Source organism: Anas platyrhynchos, chromosome 4 (assembly GCF_047663525.1).
Source record: "Anas platyrhynchos isolate ZD024472 breed Pekin duck chromosome 4, IASCAAS_PekinDuck_T2T, whole genome shotgun sequence".
Taxonomy (NCBI): domain Eukaryota; kingdom Metazoa; phylum Chordata; class Aves; order Anseriformes; family Anatidae; genus Anas; species Anas platyrhynchos.
Genome location: NC_092590.1, coordinates 37,328,320 through 37,345,425, shown reverse-complemented (window position 1 = coordinate 37,345,425; position 17,106 = coordinate 37,328,320). Strand labels below are relative to the sequence as shown.

The window sequence follows — 17,106 nt, the reverse complement described above, 5'->3', positions numbered from 1 at the left end:
ATGGAATACCTCAGAGAAAAATAAAAAAAGGCCACAGAATATAATGTTTGCATACAGCTGCATACTAAGATAATTTGTTGGGTAGAGTTTGTGTTACAAAGGAATGCCTGAAAAGAATGCCCATCTTACCAGCCATGTATGCAATTGCTGTAATAACATTCAGACTAGTTGACAGTAGATTAAAGAATGTTGGTCTGCATCATGGGTGGTCAGACATTAGTCCATTTCTATTTGCAAATCTGATGTATGAGAGGAGTAGGCAGCTTAGTAGTACCTTGCATATGTGTAAGGCTACTAATATAATGCAAGGTGGGAGTTGGAATTAAACTGTATAAACTGTAGCCCAGAATAGGGCTTTCCTCTTGAGGTAAAAGTGCTTAGGAGACAAAACTACAACACCTTGGAAGGATGTAGTTGCTGCCACTGTTTTCATTGGTGTTTTCAACAACTCAACACAGCTGCATGTTTCAAATGGTGGAAGCTGATATCAATGCTCTGTAACAAAACATCAATAAAACTGCAAGTTAATATTACTAATTGCTAACTCATCTCTCCATAGCATACAGATTAGAGACAGAACCAGCCACGGGAGAACAAAATAACAGTGTCTTTCATGAAAATCAGCATTTTGAAGTGATCATTCAAGAGCGTAAGAAAGGTAAGGAAGAACAAAACAAATGCCTTGATAGTGTATGTCTATTGTATAAAATAACTTGAAGAGGGTGTTTCATGAAACCACACTTGCAATGATTATCAAGGGTAAATAGCCACAGTATAGATGAATAATGGCACAAGGAGAGGAGGCTGCCAGAACTTCATGTAGTCATGCTGTGTTAGTATTTAAATGAGGCTACAAGAAGGCTGTAAAATTTGATGACCTTAATTAGAGAATGGCAGAAAAGAAGGCTGCTGATATAAAAACACTTTTAGCCTTAATTAGCAAAGAAAGTGCAGCTCCTTTAATTGCTCATTAAACTTCATTTTTTTTTTTGCCCATTTAATTTAATGGTTTATTATTTCTCCTCAGGTCTTCTCCCTTTCTCTTTTTTAACCACAATTCTGTCATTTCAGGATCAGAAAGTGTTTTGAATTGGTGGGTTAGGCTTTAGAAAAACACATTCAATCATTTTCTGTAGGTGCTAGGAATCCAGCGTGTTGTCTGCATGACAACACTGGATCAACAGTGCAGAATTTCACCAGAATAGTGAATTTGCTTCCTTGCTTTAAACATTAAGTTAAAAATAAAATATCAGTAAATGTAGATAATAAAAATTAAACAAGTTTTTTTAAATTTGAATTCAAGTAACTTCATGCAATGCATGCAACCTGATTACTTTACAACATTTCAGTGGAATGATAGGAGAACTGCAGTAACCATAAACAAGCGTGACAAATATTAGTCTAAATTTCATCCTGAAGATGAACACAGGACAAAGTAAACAAACTATTCATGGAAACTGTATTTGCTCTTGAAATGCTGCTCCGATAATGTAAACAGAGATAAGAAGTATTTGTTATTTTTTAAGGTTGATTTTAATTCTCCTTTTAAACACAGCTCTGCGTGGCACACTGACTTCTCAGCTAAGTTTGGAAAACAGTTGCAGCAGGCGAGGCGGTGCAGCAGTGGGGACACTTGCTTGAAAGGTTGGGTGTGCAGGGTCTTCTCTCGGCACCACCTGCGGTCATTTCAGACACGGGAACAGTCCAGCACTCGGGAAAGTGAGGTGATCGCCTCAGCCTCAGCTGCAGGATTTGCTCTCCCTGCCAGCAGCACCCCTCTGCCCGAGAGGGCGTTGCGGCAGGCGGCCGCCCTGTGGGCTGGGCCGGCGGGGAGCGGGCCGCCTCTTCTCCTCCCTTTCTCCTTCTCTCCTCTCCTCTCGCTTCCCTCAGCGCCGCCCCTGGCAGCAGGGAGGCCGCCTTGTCGCTGCCCGCGCCCAGCCCTGCGCGGGGGGAGCCGCCGGAGCCGCCCGCTCTTTGTGGCCGCGGGGCTCGCAGCCGCCGGAGCCGGGTTGTGAGGGGGTTGTGAGGGGAGCCGAGGCCGGGCCGGCCCCGCAGCCATGGGGCTGCAGCCGCTGGAGTTCAGCGACTGCTACCTGGACAGCCCCTGGTTCAGGGAGCGGGTGCGAGCACACGAGGCCGAGCTGGAGAAGACCAATAAGTTTATCAAGGAGTTGCTGAAGGATGGCAAAAACCTGATCGCCGCCACCAAAAGTGAGTGGGGTTTGGAGGGGAGGGCTGGGCTGGGGGTCGCTCCGTGTCGCCGCTGTCGCCCTGAGGCTGAGCAGCGCCTGAGCAGCGGCTCGCTGCTGCTGCTGCCTCGGCTTTCCGGCGGCGAGCCGGGGGCTGCCTGGCTTCTGCTGCCCACCTGCCGGCCCCCTCACAGCCATTTGGGGCCTGGCTTGGGTCTTCGGCGGTGTATGGCCCGAGCTGAGCCGGGAGGGGAAAGCTGGGGGAAGGAGAAGACCGGTTCAGTCCCAGCGCTGTGTTACTTAGGCAAGCGTTGCATCGCCTACAGAAAGCCACACTTAACACGTGCATGTGTTCCTCACCTGCCGAGAAGCTCCTGAAAATACATCTTTGTTAAAATTTTAAGTGTGTTCAGGAATCACAAGAGTTACACTTTTGCAGTGACAGCGCTAGTTATCAGCCCTGTGGATTTGGCCTTTCAAAATTGGATGGCAATTTTGACTTTTGTGCTTGTTGAAAACATATTGTGTGTGTCTGTGTGTAGTATCTATGCTGTGGTTTGGTGAGAATCTTTTTTTTTTTTTGTCTTGAGTGCCCACATTAATAGACATTCTTAATGTAGTATTGTGCTAACATAATTTAACTTGAGATCTAGTAGTATAGTCACCTAAATATCTATTGTGATAGTTGATCCTACCAAGTATACAAATGAATCACTAACGCAGCACTCTGACACCGTTCTCAAAAGTATTCTGCATCTTTGATATCATGGGAAATTTCTGAAGGCAGAGAACCACAGCTTTCAAGGTACTTCATTTAAAGCAGGTTGAGAGGGGTTTGGCCGCTGGTGTGGGATGTGTAGCTGCCTGGATAGGATGAGAGTCTTAAAAAGAGAGGTAACCCATTTGGTGCAAATAAACATTCTTTCCTACTTGTGTCAGTTTGATGTACCTGGGTAAAAAAAAAAAAAAAAAAAAAAAAAAAAAGGTAGCAAACATCTTATCAAATTTCACTTCTTTGTAACTCTTATTTGTTGGCCAGTTAACGTTCAGTTCTTGCAAATCAAGTGTTCCTTGAGGATGTTTTGTAATCTGTGATTCGTGGTGTCGGTAGAAGTCATCTTAACATGGAATACAACGTACAAAGTGTCTCGAAATTTGAGCAAGAAAAATAGAGGGGAAATCATTCTACTTTGCTTATATTCCTCAGCTCCTTAGACAGCCGTCTGGCAAATGTCCCAAACTCTGTTTGACACGCGCAGTTATATACACAGAACTCAATTCAAAAGTCTGGAGGTGGGGAAAGCCCTAATTTCTGTGAGCTTCCTGACCCCAGCAAAATCCTCTGCTGATAATGTTGATTTGGTGTGCAGTGAGTGGTGGACGTAGCTGTGTGTGGTAAGCCTCGTAACGTGTTTCAGTTTTCCACAATTGTCTCTCCCCTCTAGAGAGCCCTGTTTGACAGGTTTGAAATTGGGTCGTCTTCTGCTGCTGCCGGTGAAGCAGTGCCACTGTTCAACAGATGTTAAAGCCAAACCGAACCAGAGGAAATGCAAGGAGGAGTTACAACTTGTTAGAACCCTGGTGGTTAGCATGTTGGTCCTCCTTGTGCTTGCAGAAGAAAGCACTGGCATCTAAATAAGTTGAGGAACCAGATTCCTTCACCGTCAGGAAACCAAATGGGATTAATGTTTGTTCGGAAAACTGGGCTCAAGAAGTGGTCTAGACTCAGCTATTCATCTCTGTCAAAACCGCATTTTCTACATGAAGACTGGCTTGCCACCATCAAGAGAATGTGATAATTAAACAGGGCATTTCAAGAGCTTAAATGGCTCCATTTTAGCCAACAGTTGAGGATGATTTTTTTTTAAAGCTGTTTTATTAGCTAAAGTATTTTTTCTAGAACTGGGTAAATTACAAGAAGTTTCACCTGTTATAGTTGATATGTGAGCATAGTGAACTTCCTGATACGTAGAATGTACTAGGCCCAATATTCTTAAATTTGTGAGAAATGAACTGACTGTATAGGAAGCGCCTGCATTTCCTTATCTGAGCTGTTTTCAGAATTGTGCTTTCCTTATTTCCCTTGTAAAGCAGCAGCTTACCAGAAATATTGTGAGGATTCTTGAGGTGTGAATAACTTATGCGACTTAATGCATCATGCTTCCTGTCTGACAGAAAATATTACAAGTGGCTTTGATGCTCCATCCCGTTTGTATCCTCTGTTGTACAGGAGTGTATTTTCTACCTAAAACTCAGAAGAATTAAATTTTGTTAGTACCAGACTGTGCTGCTTTTAGAGGAAAAGGAAAATCTTTTGTCTTCTTAATTTGGTGAGCTTCCACCCCTCAGTTACGAGGTACGCTTCAAGTGGATCTTTGCAGTTTTAGGTCTCGGTTGTTTCAAGAATCTGATAGAAAGATAAACAAGACTGACTCAAAGCTGTCTCGTTTCCTGTGTCATGGTTTGAATCACTGAGTTGTCTACTTCAAACTAAATATTGGAAAAATGAATAAACAATAGGTATCTCTTTATTTTCTTATGGCAGTTAAATATGTTTAAAAGGAGTACAGGAAGTTTTTTTCCACTGATCAGTAAATACAAGTGGTATGCACATACGCCTTTCAAAATAAAAATGCAGTATATCTCAGGGGATTCTAGTTCAGACAAACAAGTGAAGATCAAAATAGTTTAAAAATAACTTCTGGATGGAGTTAGTAATTCTTCTGTTGAGAGAAATTAAATTTAAAGGTGCCTGATCAAAGAATCCTTGTTTTGAAATAAAATAGGAATTTGAGAGGTTTAGTTCAGAGCTCTTAAAATCTGAGATGCAAGTTATTGGAAGGTGCAGAATATACTGGATAACTACTACATACTTGCTTCCTAATTCCTCCCCCTTCGGTGGCCCAAGTCTTGGTCTCTTGACAAGAATGTAAGATTTGAAGATTGTTTTCTTCTGAAGCTGAGACTTTTCCTGTAAATGTGCATCAGGAGCTGTCGCTTTTTATATGGCAGGATTCCACCCTCAGGGTGGAGTAGGAAGAATCCGCACAAGGGGTTTTGTGAAGGATGCTTCTGTGTGCCCACAGCTGTTTCCAGTGTGTGCATGCATAGCTTCACACTTCTGGGATTTAGGCTTGTATCAGAGGAGAACTCTGTTTGGGTTCAGCTGCTGCGATTTTGTAACAGGCTGCTGAAGAAGAAAGAGAGAAGCTGGGAAGAAGTTGGGTTCCCAGGAGACTTCAGAGTGATGGTGTCACTATGCTATGTCTATCCAAGGGGAAGTCCAGACAAAACTTGGAAGGGAAGGGTGCCCCACATGAGTGCTCTCATCCTCAGCTGAAAAGCATCACACAGCCCTTCATCAAGTCTGCACCACCTACAGCTGCTACCACAAGGGCACTGCAGTATTCAGATACCCCTGTCACTTGTGCTAGCACCCAGAGCAGCTGTTTTCCCCTGTTTGTACCCCGAGAAACTTGCTCTCCATCAGTTGGGGGCCAGCTTTTCACTGGGGTAGGTCTGTCTCTTGTTAGTGTTGCTGTGCAGCTGTTTTGGTTGAGAGCCGGATAGCTTCTACCATACCTTGAGGTTTTGTTTTTGTGAGCTAAGTTTTGTGATGTCTCAGCCATTGTATTTGGTGTGTCAGAGGAGGAAAACACATCCTCGCTAGTCTAGTGCTAGTCTCTGCAGGAAACTGTGTGCTCAGATTTCTAATGACTATTTTTATTGCTGTTTCTGTTTTATGCTTGTTAAAGAAATGTTATTCCTTGCACTTTTCCAGATAGAACATGAAGCAAGAACCAGATTTCTTTTGTCTTTAGGAAGAGTTTGTTGGAATATGAAGAGTTACTGGTAATTGTCACTGAAGAATGCTGGCATGCTCCGGGGAGTATTTCTGCATTCATGAGAAAAAACAGCGAATTCTGTTTCCACTGAGATATTCTTAGTTATTACTAACCGGTCTTTTACAAGCTCACCATCGAGAAGATAAGCAGAGTGGAAATCGTGTTGACAATGGGAATAAAGCCATTCCCAGTCCCATCCTTGACCTACTGGAATAGGCTGAGTATTTCTTCTAGCAGAGTTGGATTAGGAATTGCTCATCAAACAAATCCAGGACCTAATTTGTTGTTGGTGTTGACCAAACACCTGTTTTTGTTTCTGGCCACGTTCTCTTAGTGTATGGTGTTGGTTGACCTCTTAGATGCTGCGCTAGGTGGGTTTATGGTTTGACCAGAGATGGATGTCATTATAAAATGGTAGTGGCTGTTGTAATCTGTGTAAAAACAGAGTGTAGAAGCTGTTCAGATCATTTGAACCACAGTGCTTTTTTTCCTAAGCACTAAATGTCCATTTTTTAAAGCTTTCCTTAGCATAATCCGCATTTATGAATCCACTTAGCTGACTGTATAATTTGTGCCAGCTCTGGAAGTCTTAGGAATTTTCTGCAACAATAATGTTGTTCTTTTGGCACTTAAGTGCATGTCAAAGAAGTAAAGTAAAACAGTTAGTAGGGGCCTCATTAATAACTTCTGTTGCAGAAATGGGCATTCACTGAAGATTTAGAAAGAATCCAAAGACAGAGTAAAACGTAATGTCATTCCTAGTTAAAAAGGAGGAAGAGTGGGGAATACTGCAAGGGAGCCTTAGCTGAGTTTGTGTGCAAACTTTCCTAAATCATCAGTATTAGCTAGGCCTCCATCTTTGCCTCATTTCCCCTGAATGCAGTGGGAGCTATGTATTAGTATATCTTCACACTTAATGTTTTAGAGAGCTGTTTCAGTTTTCAATTGCAAAAATGACCTTTATTTCTGTTATAAGACACATTGTAGATGTGATAACAGTAAGCAAATAAGTGCTCTTATATGAACAGTCTGAAATGCAAGTTTGAAAAAACACTCTGTTAGGGCAAAGTGAGATAAAAATTTCTGCTAAGGTAGTGTTAGGCTACTGAGCAGTATATGCTCTTTTTTTTTTTTTTTTTTTTTTTTAATACTATTCAAAAAAGACCTTCCTACTGGAATTCAGCTCAATAGTGTCAGCATTGGAAGACTAAGGCAAATGGATGCTTTGGGGCCCATCTGATGCAGCTTTCCCTTCAGAAAGAACTGCTTATAATAGCAGAATGTTGTTTTTCCCTTCCCTCCGAGGTGATTGCCAGTGTTAGGCCTAATTAGCTAAGACACTGCCTTTTTTCCCTGCTTGTAGATAAAGCTGTTTCTGTATTAGGATCGGGGAAGTACTTTCTTTTAAGAAGATACTCTGTAGAACATTACATTTAGCTCCACCCAAAGTAAAGCATTCATTACTATGTCAGTAGCTATAAAAAGTGTCAAGCTCATCCTGTGAAGGATGCCAGTTTGTCATCTTGAATCATGTCTTTTCAGCTTGGATTACTAACTAGCTCCATTACCTTCTTTGTCCTGCAGATGTTCCACTGTTTTTTTCCTGTATTCAAAGTAGAGCATTGTGCTGGTGAACTAGAACGTGTGATTTCATAAAAATACATGAATTTACATGAGTTTTATCGGTGATAAGAGATGCAACAGGTTCTTGACTGGAGCGATTTTGTCTTTTGAAAAATTTGTGGAAATGGTAGTTTTTAGTTTATCTAAACTGTGTAGGTAGTTATTGAAGGAGACTGGTGTTTAGTGTCTTTTCAGGACAAAAACAAACAAACAAAAGCAAATAGAGCAGTTTGTAATCTTTAGAAAAGTCATCTCATAGTTCATGTTCCAATTCTTTCCCTGCTTTATTTTTTTTTTCCTTTTAATGACAAGCCTCGTGGAAATGTATTAAATCGTATGGAATTTGAATCCATCATCTGGAATTGGCTGGAATTTGCTCTACAGTCTGTAAAGTGACAACACCTGCTTGCAATTAAAGAAAGAAAAATAGATCAGCTGCTAAGGCTGCACACTTGCTAAGGCTGCAGGTGTACTGAAAACGATCATATTCCTGAAATGATCATATATTTGCCAGCTCCATAATGCAAATATGCTGTAAATTTTGATAAGCAGAAGTTAACGGTGCTGAAAATAGTTCTCAAGTGAGTCTAAAATCAACTTTGTAGTCCATAGTGAAGCAGACCTCATTTGGGATATGTACTGATTTCTTACAAGGAGGCAGGGAGGGGAGCTGACCTGCTCCAGAGTGCTCTATTTGTGCCACCTGCAGCAGTGGGAGTAGTGTGCAGGCCAGGTGCTGCGCCCTGGCTTCCAAGGGGAGCACTTGGAAACATGTTTTGCAACGGCATGGAAGAGCTGCATCCCAGTACTTCTCTCCTCCTACCTCCTCAGCTGTTTTTTAACATTGCATATTTATATATGGAGTTTGCTGTGACCTTGGTACTTCGTTTTACTCCACTAGCTTCAATCACAACTGCTGCATTTTACTTGCTGGCTTAAAAAATAGAGGCTTGGCTGTCCGAGGGAGGTAGTCAACAGCATGTGGACCTTGGCAATACCCTTAATGTTTTGATGTGGAGACTTGTGGCTTCTCAGGGGAGTGTTTATGACTTGTTGATGTTTGCTGGGATTCCCCTTTGGGTCTGAGGTTTAAAGCCGCTCTAATGCCACTTCTCTGAGCTTCCAGACGAAACTTGCTGTTGTTGTTATAGAGATGCTATGACACACTGGTGTTCTGATTTGTCTTTTAAACGTCTTTATGCTTTAGATGAGGAGAAGTAAGATACTTTGAGCAGTTGAATGTCTTTCTGGAGTACCTGGCGAGTGTAAAAATATATGATCAGATGGGCTTGGGCACATTATTAGCAGAATAGTTGAAGCAACGACTGTTCAGAGACTTAAGTATCTGTCAGTTTTAGTAGGCGCTCAAAATCTATCTTACTGCTGAGCTAAATCCATCTTCTTTGGCAAAAAGAACCATGGTAGGCACAGGAGCTGCATCCCAGCTGCTCCCTTGGAGGCTGTGCTCTGGGACAGGACTGTGGTGGAAGAGGCAGGGGCTGTGGTTTAAACAGCCCATGCTGTGTGCCTGGGCTGCAGATGTGCACCTGGTATCCAGAGTGCACACACAAGTCCCTCACTGGGAAAGGGGACGTTTGACCTGGGGTGGGTACCTTATGGGAGAGCTGTGGTTAGGTTTATGCTATTCTCAAATTGTTATTATTATTATTATTTTTTTTTTTGTAAAAAAAATTGCCCAAACAGGTGTTTTGGGCAATTTCTGGCAGGCAAGCCAAATGTTATGTAGTTGTTTTACCATTCCTATGTGCACTTGTGGGCTGATGCTTTTTGTGCGGATGTCTTCTACTCCCTCTGTTCTGTTTTCGTTTCCTCCCCTGGCTGTTCTCTTCCCTCCCATGTGTTTGCTCATCTTTCAAGATAAAAATTGTGAGAAGATAATGCAGGTGCTTAGAAGCAACGTGGCAGTAACAGGCCAAGGCAGATTAAGAAGTTCCTGAATCTGGGGATGTCCTCTGTGGGAAAGAGGCAGTAGCAGGGAAGAGTAATCTGCAGAGACGGAAAATCATAGTCTTATTAAACTGATGTTGGTTTTACTACTGTCCACACCTTTGAATAAATGTCGTGTTGCTGCTTGTTTTTGCCTCTTCAGTTTAGAGGAGGGGCAGGTGGGAGTTATCAGGTAGGTCAAGAGAAAAGAATTTGACCCTCCCAGCAGATCTGGTTATTAGTTTACCTTAATTCTTTGTAGCTTTTGTATATCCACTTGCTGCTTGGGACTCTGTGTCCTTGAAGAGGAAAAAATGTCTTGTTTAATTTGGCAAGGAAAATTGAGTAACCAGGACAAAACTGAGCAAGACGGTGTATTAGAGCTGAGCCTTGAAGGAAGCTGTAGAATGTGCAGTGTCCAGGAATACATCCCCAGTAAGTCTGTTGCTGGTAAGTGCGTTTTAGCATTGAAATTTGCATCTGTCCCCATTAACCTGATGAACTGAGGGCTTAGAACTGGTGAATGTATGAAGAGATTGAAGCTTGTAATGTTTCAACTTAAAAACCAAAACAAAACACCACCATCACCAAGAAAATACTGGACTGTAATATATTAAATCTCAAAAGGTGGATTCTCTTCCCAAGCAGAGGGAGCACACCTTACTTTTGTTTGTTGTAACCTGTGACTTTTGCCAGTCCTTAGAAAAAGTTGCATGCTTTAAAAAAATACTTTTTTTTGTTCCAACATGCCTATATTCAAGTGTTATTAATATTTTCAGAGTTGATAAGGAAACTGGTAATAGATTTAAAAGAAAATAATTGCTTAGATTTTTTTTTTTTTTAAAGCACCAGCTTGCAGAACAGGTGAAAGGAGCAGGTTGCCGGGTCACAGAGGACTCGAAGTAAAACTTTTTGAAATTTAATTTTGGCAGTAAGTCAGTGTTCTTAGAAATCTGTCATGTGATTGAGTTTGTAGCTTATGTGGATTAACAAACCAAACACTGTCGTTTCAGCCTTTGAAACACATTGGTGCTTTGAGAACAAAACTGTATAATTTGCATTGTCAACGCTGTTTTCCTATTAAAATATCAGGTTGTGTGCTGTCTCTGTAGAAAAGGCCTGCTCTAATTGACAAGCTGAGTAACTGTTTTTCTAAAGCTTTGTCAGTTCAACTCATTTTTTGTCTGCAAGCCTTTCAGGAACAAAGCTATTTTCCAGTCTGCTTTTAAACGTTCTTGTTGTGTGGCAATATTCCTGTACTGTTACTGTGCCTCACTTCTTTTTTTAATCCTACTTTTATACTTTTAGCAGTTTTAAATTTCTGTTGTGCTTCTTGACTGGCTGTTGTAGCGTTCCAGCAAATCCATTGCTTTTGGCAAAAGACATAAAACTACCTAGATATATTGCATCCTTCGTAACTTCTTTTACTTCTAATAATGGAAGTAAAAGAATCTGGTGCTAAAAAGAACCTGCAAACACTCTCCTGTCCCATGGCCACAACTTATTACAAAACATTTCTGTGTGTCTGCCAACACCTTTCGTGTTCTTCCTGTGAGATTCTGCAGGGCTGCACCTAAGGGGGAAGGCAGTGCTCCTTAAGGGGCAGCATGAAAATTTCTTTTGGGCACCTGTTTCCTTCCTCTTGCATAAGTTGTTAGCTATGTTTTATAGAGGTATGGGGCAAAGCTCCAGAAGTTCAGCTCAAGTTTTAATGTAGTTGCTGAAATGAACTAAGGAAATGCCTGGGTGACATCTTTGCATCTCATGTGTGGGAATGTTGTCCTCCCTTCAGGTGAACTTTCCTTTGCTTCAGGTAAAGCTGAAGGAGACATGAACCTAGATATGCCAGGATACCATAATTTCAGATGAGCTGGAATGCTTTGTCTGGCTTGGAAAGACTCATCCATCCATTGCAAAGCCCAAGTGCTTGAGGGCTGGTGGCTGTGTTTCTGGGCAGTGCTTGGGGAGTGTATCCTGCTCTGAGCATATTCCTCACTACTGGAAATGCCCTCGTGGAGGGATGAGATCTAGTGGCTAGCAGCTCGGAAGATCCCTGAGAAGACCAGATCGTATCTGGTCTAGTAATCATGATAGTTAACCTAGTGGAAAATAAATTTTAGCAAGTGTATTTAAGAAGCAGAACTCCTCTAAAGCACTCTTCTAGATGAAACTGTTAGTTTGAAAATGTAGCTTTGAGACTCAACAGAAACGCTTCTTTGTGTTCATTTATCTCAATTTTATTTCTCTTCCTGCCTCCATTAACTGCTTTCATGTCAGTAATTGGGATGTGTCTTTGCTAGGAATTTCTCTTTAGTTACACCAAAATATTAAGTGTTTGTTGTAACAGGATCTGTATTGTATATAGGGCTCTTTCTTTATCTCTGCTGAATGTTTTTTCTTTTCGTAGTGCTGACCAGGTAGTAGGCAGGAAACAAATGAGTTGAATGAATGAAATAGTAGCATGTTTCCATCCCTTCACACCATGCTGCTTCTTTTTATCACCCAACGCTGTTGAGGCTTTTCATATACTTGGATATTTTTTTGGTATGGACAAAAGAGCAATCTGTAGCTAGACTTTGGGAGCAATCTAGGCAAACTCTCCATCTTTTTTTCTTTCTATCCACTGCTCTTTAAGCTATTGCCTCAGATTTGCGCACGTTTATCTGTAAAATACTTCACAAATTTTGAAATGCTATAGGGCAGCGTTGCGTATCAGTCCCTTTTGCATTTTATGTAAGACTGCACCCACTGCTTTTTTTCTGTAGTCGTTTGCATTGAGTGGTAGTTACAAACTTTTTTACATCCTCTACAAGGTAAATTAGCTTAAAATAGTATCTGATAAGAGAACGTGCAGTATTTTCCTACAGTAACGTTTTAGACCTCTTAGTATGGAGGGCATGGCAGTATTAACAGAGAAGGCAGCTGTTCTGCCCTTGCAGTGCAGATCATTGAAGTAGGAATTTTAGTCAGTGGTTTGACATCTCTAAGGTTTATAGCATATAGGCAGTCACGTTTTCATAGGAAGTATCCATTTGTGAAGAAGAATTTGGACATGGCAGTCTTGTTACTGTGCTCTCTGGACAAAATGAAATCCTGTTCAGATTCAAAGTGTTGCTGGAAAACTTGCTTCCTTGAGAAAATATCTTACTTAGACTTTTTTTTTTTCTTTTGTACTTCTTTACATTGAAGTGTTTACCAGGAAGATGGCTCTGATACCTTCTTGAAAATTATGTTGGCATTATTGCTACCAATGCATTTTAAAACAAAATCAGAAACTAGAGGTTGTTTAAGAAAAGTAGCAGTTTTGTTTTGAGTGGAGCAAGTAACAGGACTGCACTAGTAACTGATCCCTTAGCTGCTTCTTTCCCCCCAACTCCTGTCTGTTACAGAGAAAATTGACAGATTTGTAAGAAACATGTAACAAATGAAGCCCCTTCTGACACACAGTGAAACAAATAAAAACCCTCTGATGCTCCAAAAGCACCAAACATAACCCAAACATTACTGTTAACATTTGTTTCAATTTCTGTCCTTATATAAATAAAGCTTTCTTTATATGCTTTCTTGGTTCTGTTCCGTTGTAACAGCTATAACTTTCTTGTGTTTAGGAAGTTGAAGGCCCACAAAAGGGATCAGATGCTTTTGATGTCTCGGATTTGGAAGTAAATCTTTTTGAGGAGAGCTATATTTACACTTGTCTTGAGTAGGGATGCCATTCTTCAGCAGCAGCAGCTTTTTTTTTTTTTTTTTTTTTTTTTTTTTTCTGCTGCCCTCTCCTGCTGTTTTTCTTTCAAATATGGAAAATTGCGGTATTTTAATAGTGGTCAGGAGCTGATCTCACATTTCATGAGAACATTACTGAATGGCCATGTTGGAACATTGCTTCCTGGACGCTATTATTAGTGTAGGAGCTGAGAGAGATGTGAGCAGCTGCTGAGTTTCAGTCTGAGTGCCTGGATGGGTGGCTTGGGGTGGCATTCCCCGAGTGACGAGCAGAGTTGCTGAGGGAAGCCGGGAAGCAATGGTACTTGGAAAATACCTTGTAGCTGCTCTGCAGCTTGTGATTCTCCCTTTTTCTCTCTTCCTTCTGTGTGGTCTTAGTTGGGTCATTTCTTAGACCTTGTCATTGCTTGTCAGTTTGCTGCCTCTCGCACCTCATTTCACATCTAGCTGTCTGTTCCGGTGAAAATGTGTAGAGCAAATATATGTGAATGTTCAGATAATAGGGAAGAGAAGGATAGGTTCAACAGCATGTTTTTTTCACACAGGTTAGCGTGGAGACGTGCTCGGGGTTCCTAAGAGTTTGTGTTAGAGCTGCTGGAACAGAATAAAGGCTGAACCAGTTTCTCTGAAGCTCTTGCTAAGCTTTGGAAGAGGTGCTTGTGGGTTTGTTTGTTTTTTAATATTTTTTTCTTTTGCTTCCATGCATCTGCCACTGCTCTTTCCTACTCTGTAATTTACTCTCTCACAGAGAGCAGGAACAGAATGAATGTGGTCTGCTAATGGCACACAGGTCAGAGGGATGCCAGCTAGCAAGTTAATGATGAAACCTGTAGGAATGTTGTTCCTAGGCTTTTCTTCTTCTTTTCCCAGAGTAAACTGCCTTCTCTCCTAGCTGCATCCCTCCTTCACAAAACATCCAGGGTTGCCAGTGTCAGTTGAGTTATTACCCACAGGGGAATAATTAGTGGGGAATAACAGGGCTTTTGGAGCTCTAAACAATACCAGATGGAATACACTGATGTCAATAAGTTGTAATGTCAGAGGGCTGCCCATCGGTCCTGTACTTGGGAGGAGTGTGGTGGCTTTTCTCACTTGTCTTTCTGAAGTTACTTGCTTAGTCACAGTTGCTTCCCCTCCAGAGAGGGACCCACTATAATGCTCTCTAGTGCAGTTTTCTTCAGCCTTTTTAAGTGGAAGGATTGTGTAACCTTTTCCAGAGGAAACAAAATCCATACTGTTTTGGAGAATGTTGCCATGTCATGTAGTAGCTCTCATTTATTGACTGCTATCGAGTGAATTTCATTATTTTGTTTCCCTTCCACGTTCTTTGCTTAAACCTGTTGGTTTTGTGTTCTGTCAGTCACTTCACAAATTGTCTTTTGATGTTTTCTGGACTTTCTCTATCAAAGCCCACAGGGATGCTTTCATGGTACTTGCAGTATAGGAAGTTGAAAATTCCTTGTTGTCAATAAAGAGTTTTTTTTTAACTTATAATGTCAATTTTAGTGTTTTTGATCTTTTAGATTCCAGGAGGATATAAAGTTATTGCAAATTGGTAGTTAATATGATGGGGAGAATTGAGAGTTGTTGCTTTTATTTATGCACATACTGTTAGTGATTAAGGTTTTTCCCTTCTATATGAATTCCTGACTTGTCCTGTAATCATGCATTGACCAGCTTGGTCTGATCGGGGGTTCCTGACAGCAAGAATGTTCTTAGGGAAGCTGCTAGAAAAAAACAGCAGACAGCTGTGTGCAGGAAATGGCAGCAGGAGCACTGAAGGTAAGCTTGCTTGCTTAAGATCAGCCCAGTCCCAACCCGTTTTAAGTTCTTCGTAATGATTTCCGCTGTTCTATTGGTGGCATTGTTTCTTCTGTCATGTAAAGCATGTGCAATTTAAAATGAGTGGGAGAGGAGTTCTCAATAAACAAACAAAACTCTTCACCTCTGTAGCACTTTGAAGTGCGTAAAGCATTTCAGATGCTGGTCTTTCAGCATCCTGCCAAGTAGGTTGGGCTGCTCAGTCTGTTTACAGATGAGTGAGGTGAGAGACCAACTGATTAGATAAGGCTGCACACCGAGTCTTTATTGGAGTTAGCAATTAGGAGGCCCTGACGTTTACCCTTCTAAGCAGTGCTTGGTAAGGCAGATTGCAGGCACTGTGGTTGTGTTGTGAATCGTGTGGCAATTTCAGAGCACCATTCAGTTCGCTCAGTGGTGATCAGAACTGTTTTGCACTTGTAGATGTGAGGAAGGCATGTTGAATTGTACATCTTGGGTTTTTGTATGCCATCGTGTTAAATGTTCCTTCGAGATAATGATCACATCTGCCTAATTCTTTGTGCTTGCTGGAATAGCAAGAAATTGCAATAGCAAACCTGGGATCGTGCTTCCCTTGGTGGCTCTGTCAGTCAGCAATGTGTGTACTTGTGCTGGCTTGAAATCTATCCCCAATCCCACCAGTTGATTCCAGAACTAACTCCAGACAGGTGTTAATTTACAGACTCTGTAGGAGCCTTAGTACATTGATTTTGGCTTATCCAAACCTCTCCTTGTGTCTGGCAGTCCTTTCTGTCCAAAGCCTTTGGTGTCCTGCCCCGCTCACACGCTGGCTGCGCTCCCCTGGATTAGACCTGCCTCCTGTTCCTCTGTGCCTCACTCCCTGACAGAGGCAGGCAGGCAGGCAGGCATAGCCAGATGCACCCTTCTACGTCCAGGGTCAGTTTTGGCTCTTTTCTCTTTTTCCTACCTCAGTAATCCCACCAACTCAAGCTCTGTCCTAGCACGTAGTTAATACTGAGATGAGTCCTAAATTTAGCCCTGCGTTGTTCCTTCTGGAGCCGTCCTTAATCCTAATTTGGTGACTGCAACCTCTGGCAGATAGAAGCCAAGAAAGGAAATATTCCCTGCCGATGCTAATGTCTCTCAACATTTGGCAAACCTTCTCTGAAGCCAGCGAGTACTTCTGCTGGCTGCTACCCAGGCCTAAAAGTAATTGACTGAATTTTTGGATTTGTCTCTTTCTGTGTCTTGACACTGGTAACTAATAACAAAAATTATCTGGAAACCCTGTGAGTAAATCCTAATTTGTCTTGTTTTAACATGAAACGGGTGGCTCCCATTGAACTGAAATCTAAGTCTTAGTCCCTGTCGTTTTACATGGCTTTATTATGGACAAGTGTCTTAAATTTGAGTAGACTGAATCTTAGTAAACCAAGAGTGAAGAGGATGAATTTTATGTAAAGCCCATATGGTTTATAGTTATGCCAATGGGAAAGATGATGACAAAATGAGAGTCAGAAGGGGCTTGGGGGATTTCATGGCCAACAGTCAGCAAGCCAGCTGCATTGTAAGCTCCCAACAGGCACGTTGCTTTCAGTTCTTAAGTAAATTGGTATTAGTAATATCAACTTCTCCTTATAAAGAATTTTTTAAATCTGTATTACTAATAAGGAGAAGATGGTTCTGCTCTGAGCTGACCTCAGACCAGGAACTGTTTATGCAGAGATTCCCATTTGCAGATGCCTACTTTGGAATTTGGCCTCTGAAATGAGATAGATAACTAGGGAATGTGTTTCTTTAGTTAGCATGTTCTCTACTAACCTTATCTAAGAAATAAAACACCTGAATGCTTTTTCTTTCCTTTTCTGTGTCCGTACAGCCAGTGGTATGTGGATAACTTCTAATTTGTCGTGATTGCACTTTGTTTAAAGTTTTAAATACTGAAGGACTAAATAATGATTTTATGTATCTTTCACTGAGAGAAATTCAGTTCTGTG

At 41.5% G+C, this 17,106-nt stretch overlaps 1 protein-coding gene across 2 annotated transcripts in view; it reads left to right on the top strand.

Annotated features, from left to right (window-relative positions):
* The first annotated feature begins 520 nt into the window (after positions 1-520).
* The window catches only part of ARHGAP10 (Rho GTPase activating protein 10), a 143,489-nt gene continuing 126,903 nt past the window's right edge, over positions 521-17,106 (top strand). Inside the window, exons 1-2 of one of the 2 annotated variants that reach the window (XM_027456676.3) lie at positions 521-658; positions 1,556-2,211. In XM_027456676.3, coding sequence (XP_027312477.1) covers positions 2,058-2,211 — 154 coding nt within the window. In that variant the 5' untranslated portion in view covers positions 521-658; positions 1,556-2,057. Of the gene's footprint in view, positions 659-1,555; positions 2,212-9,903; positions 10,055-17,106 lie in introns of those variants that run through there. The other variant, XM_027456677.2, reaches the window with a different exon arrangement.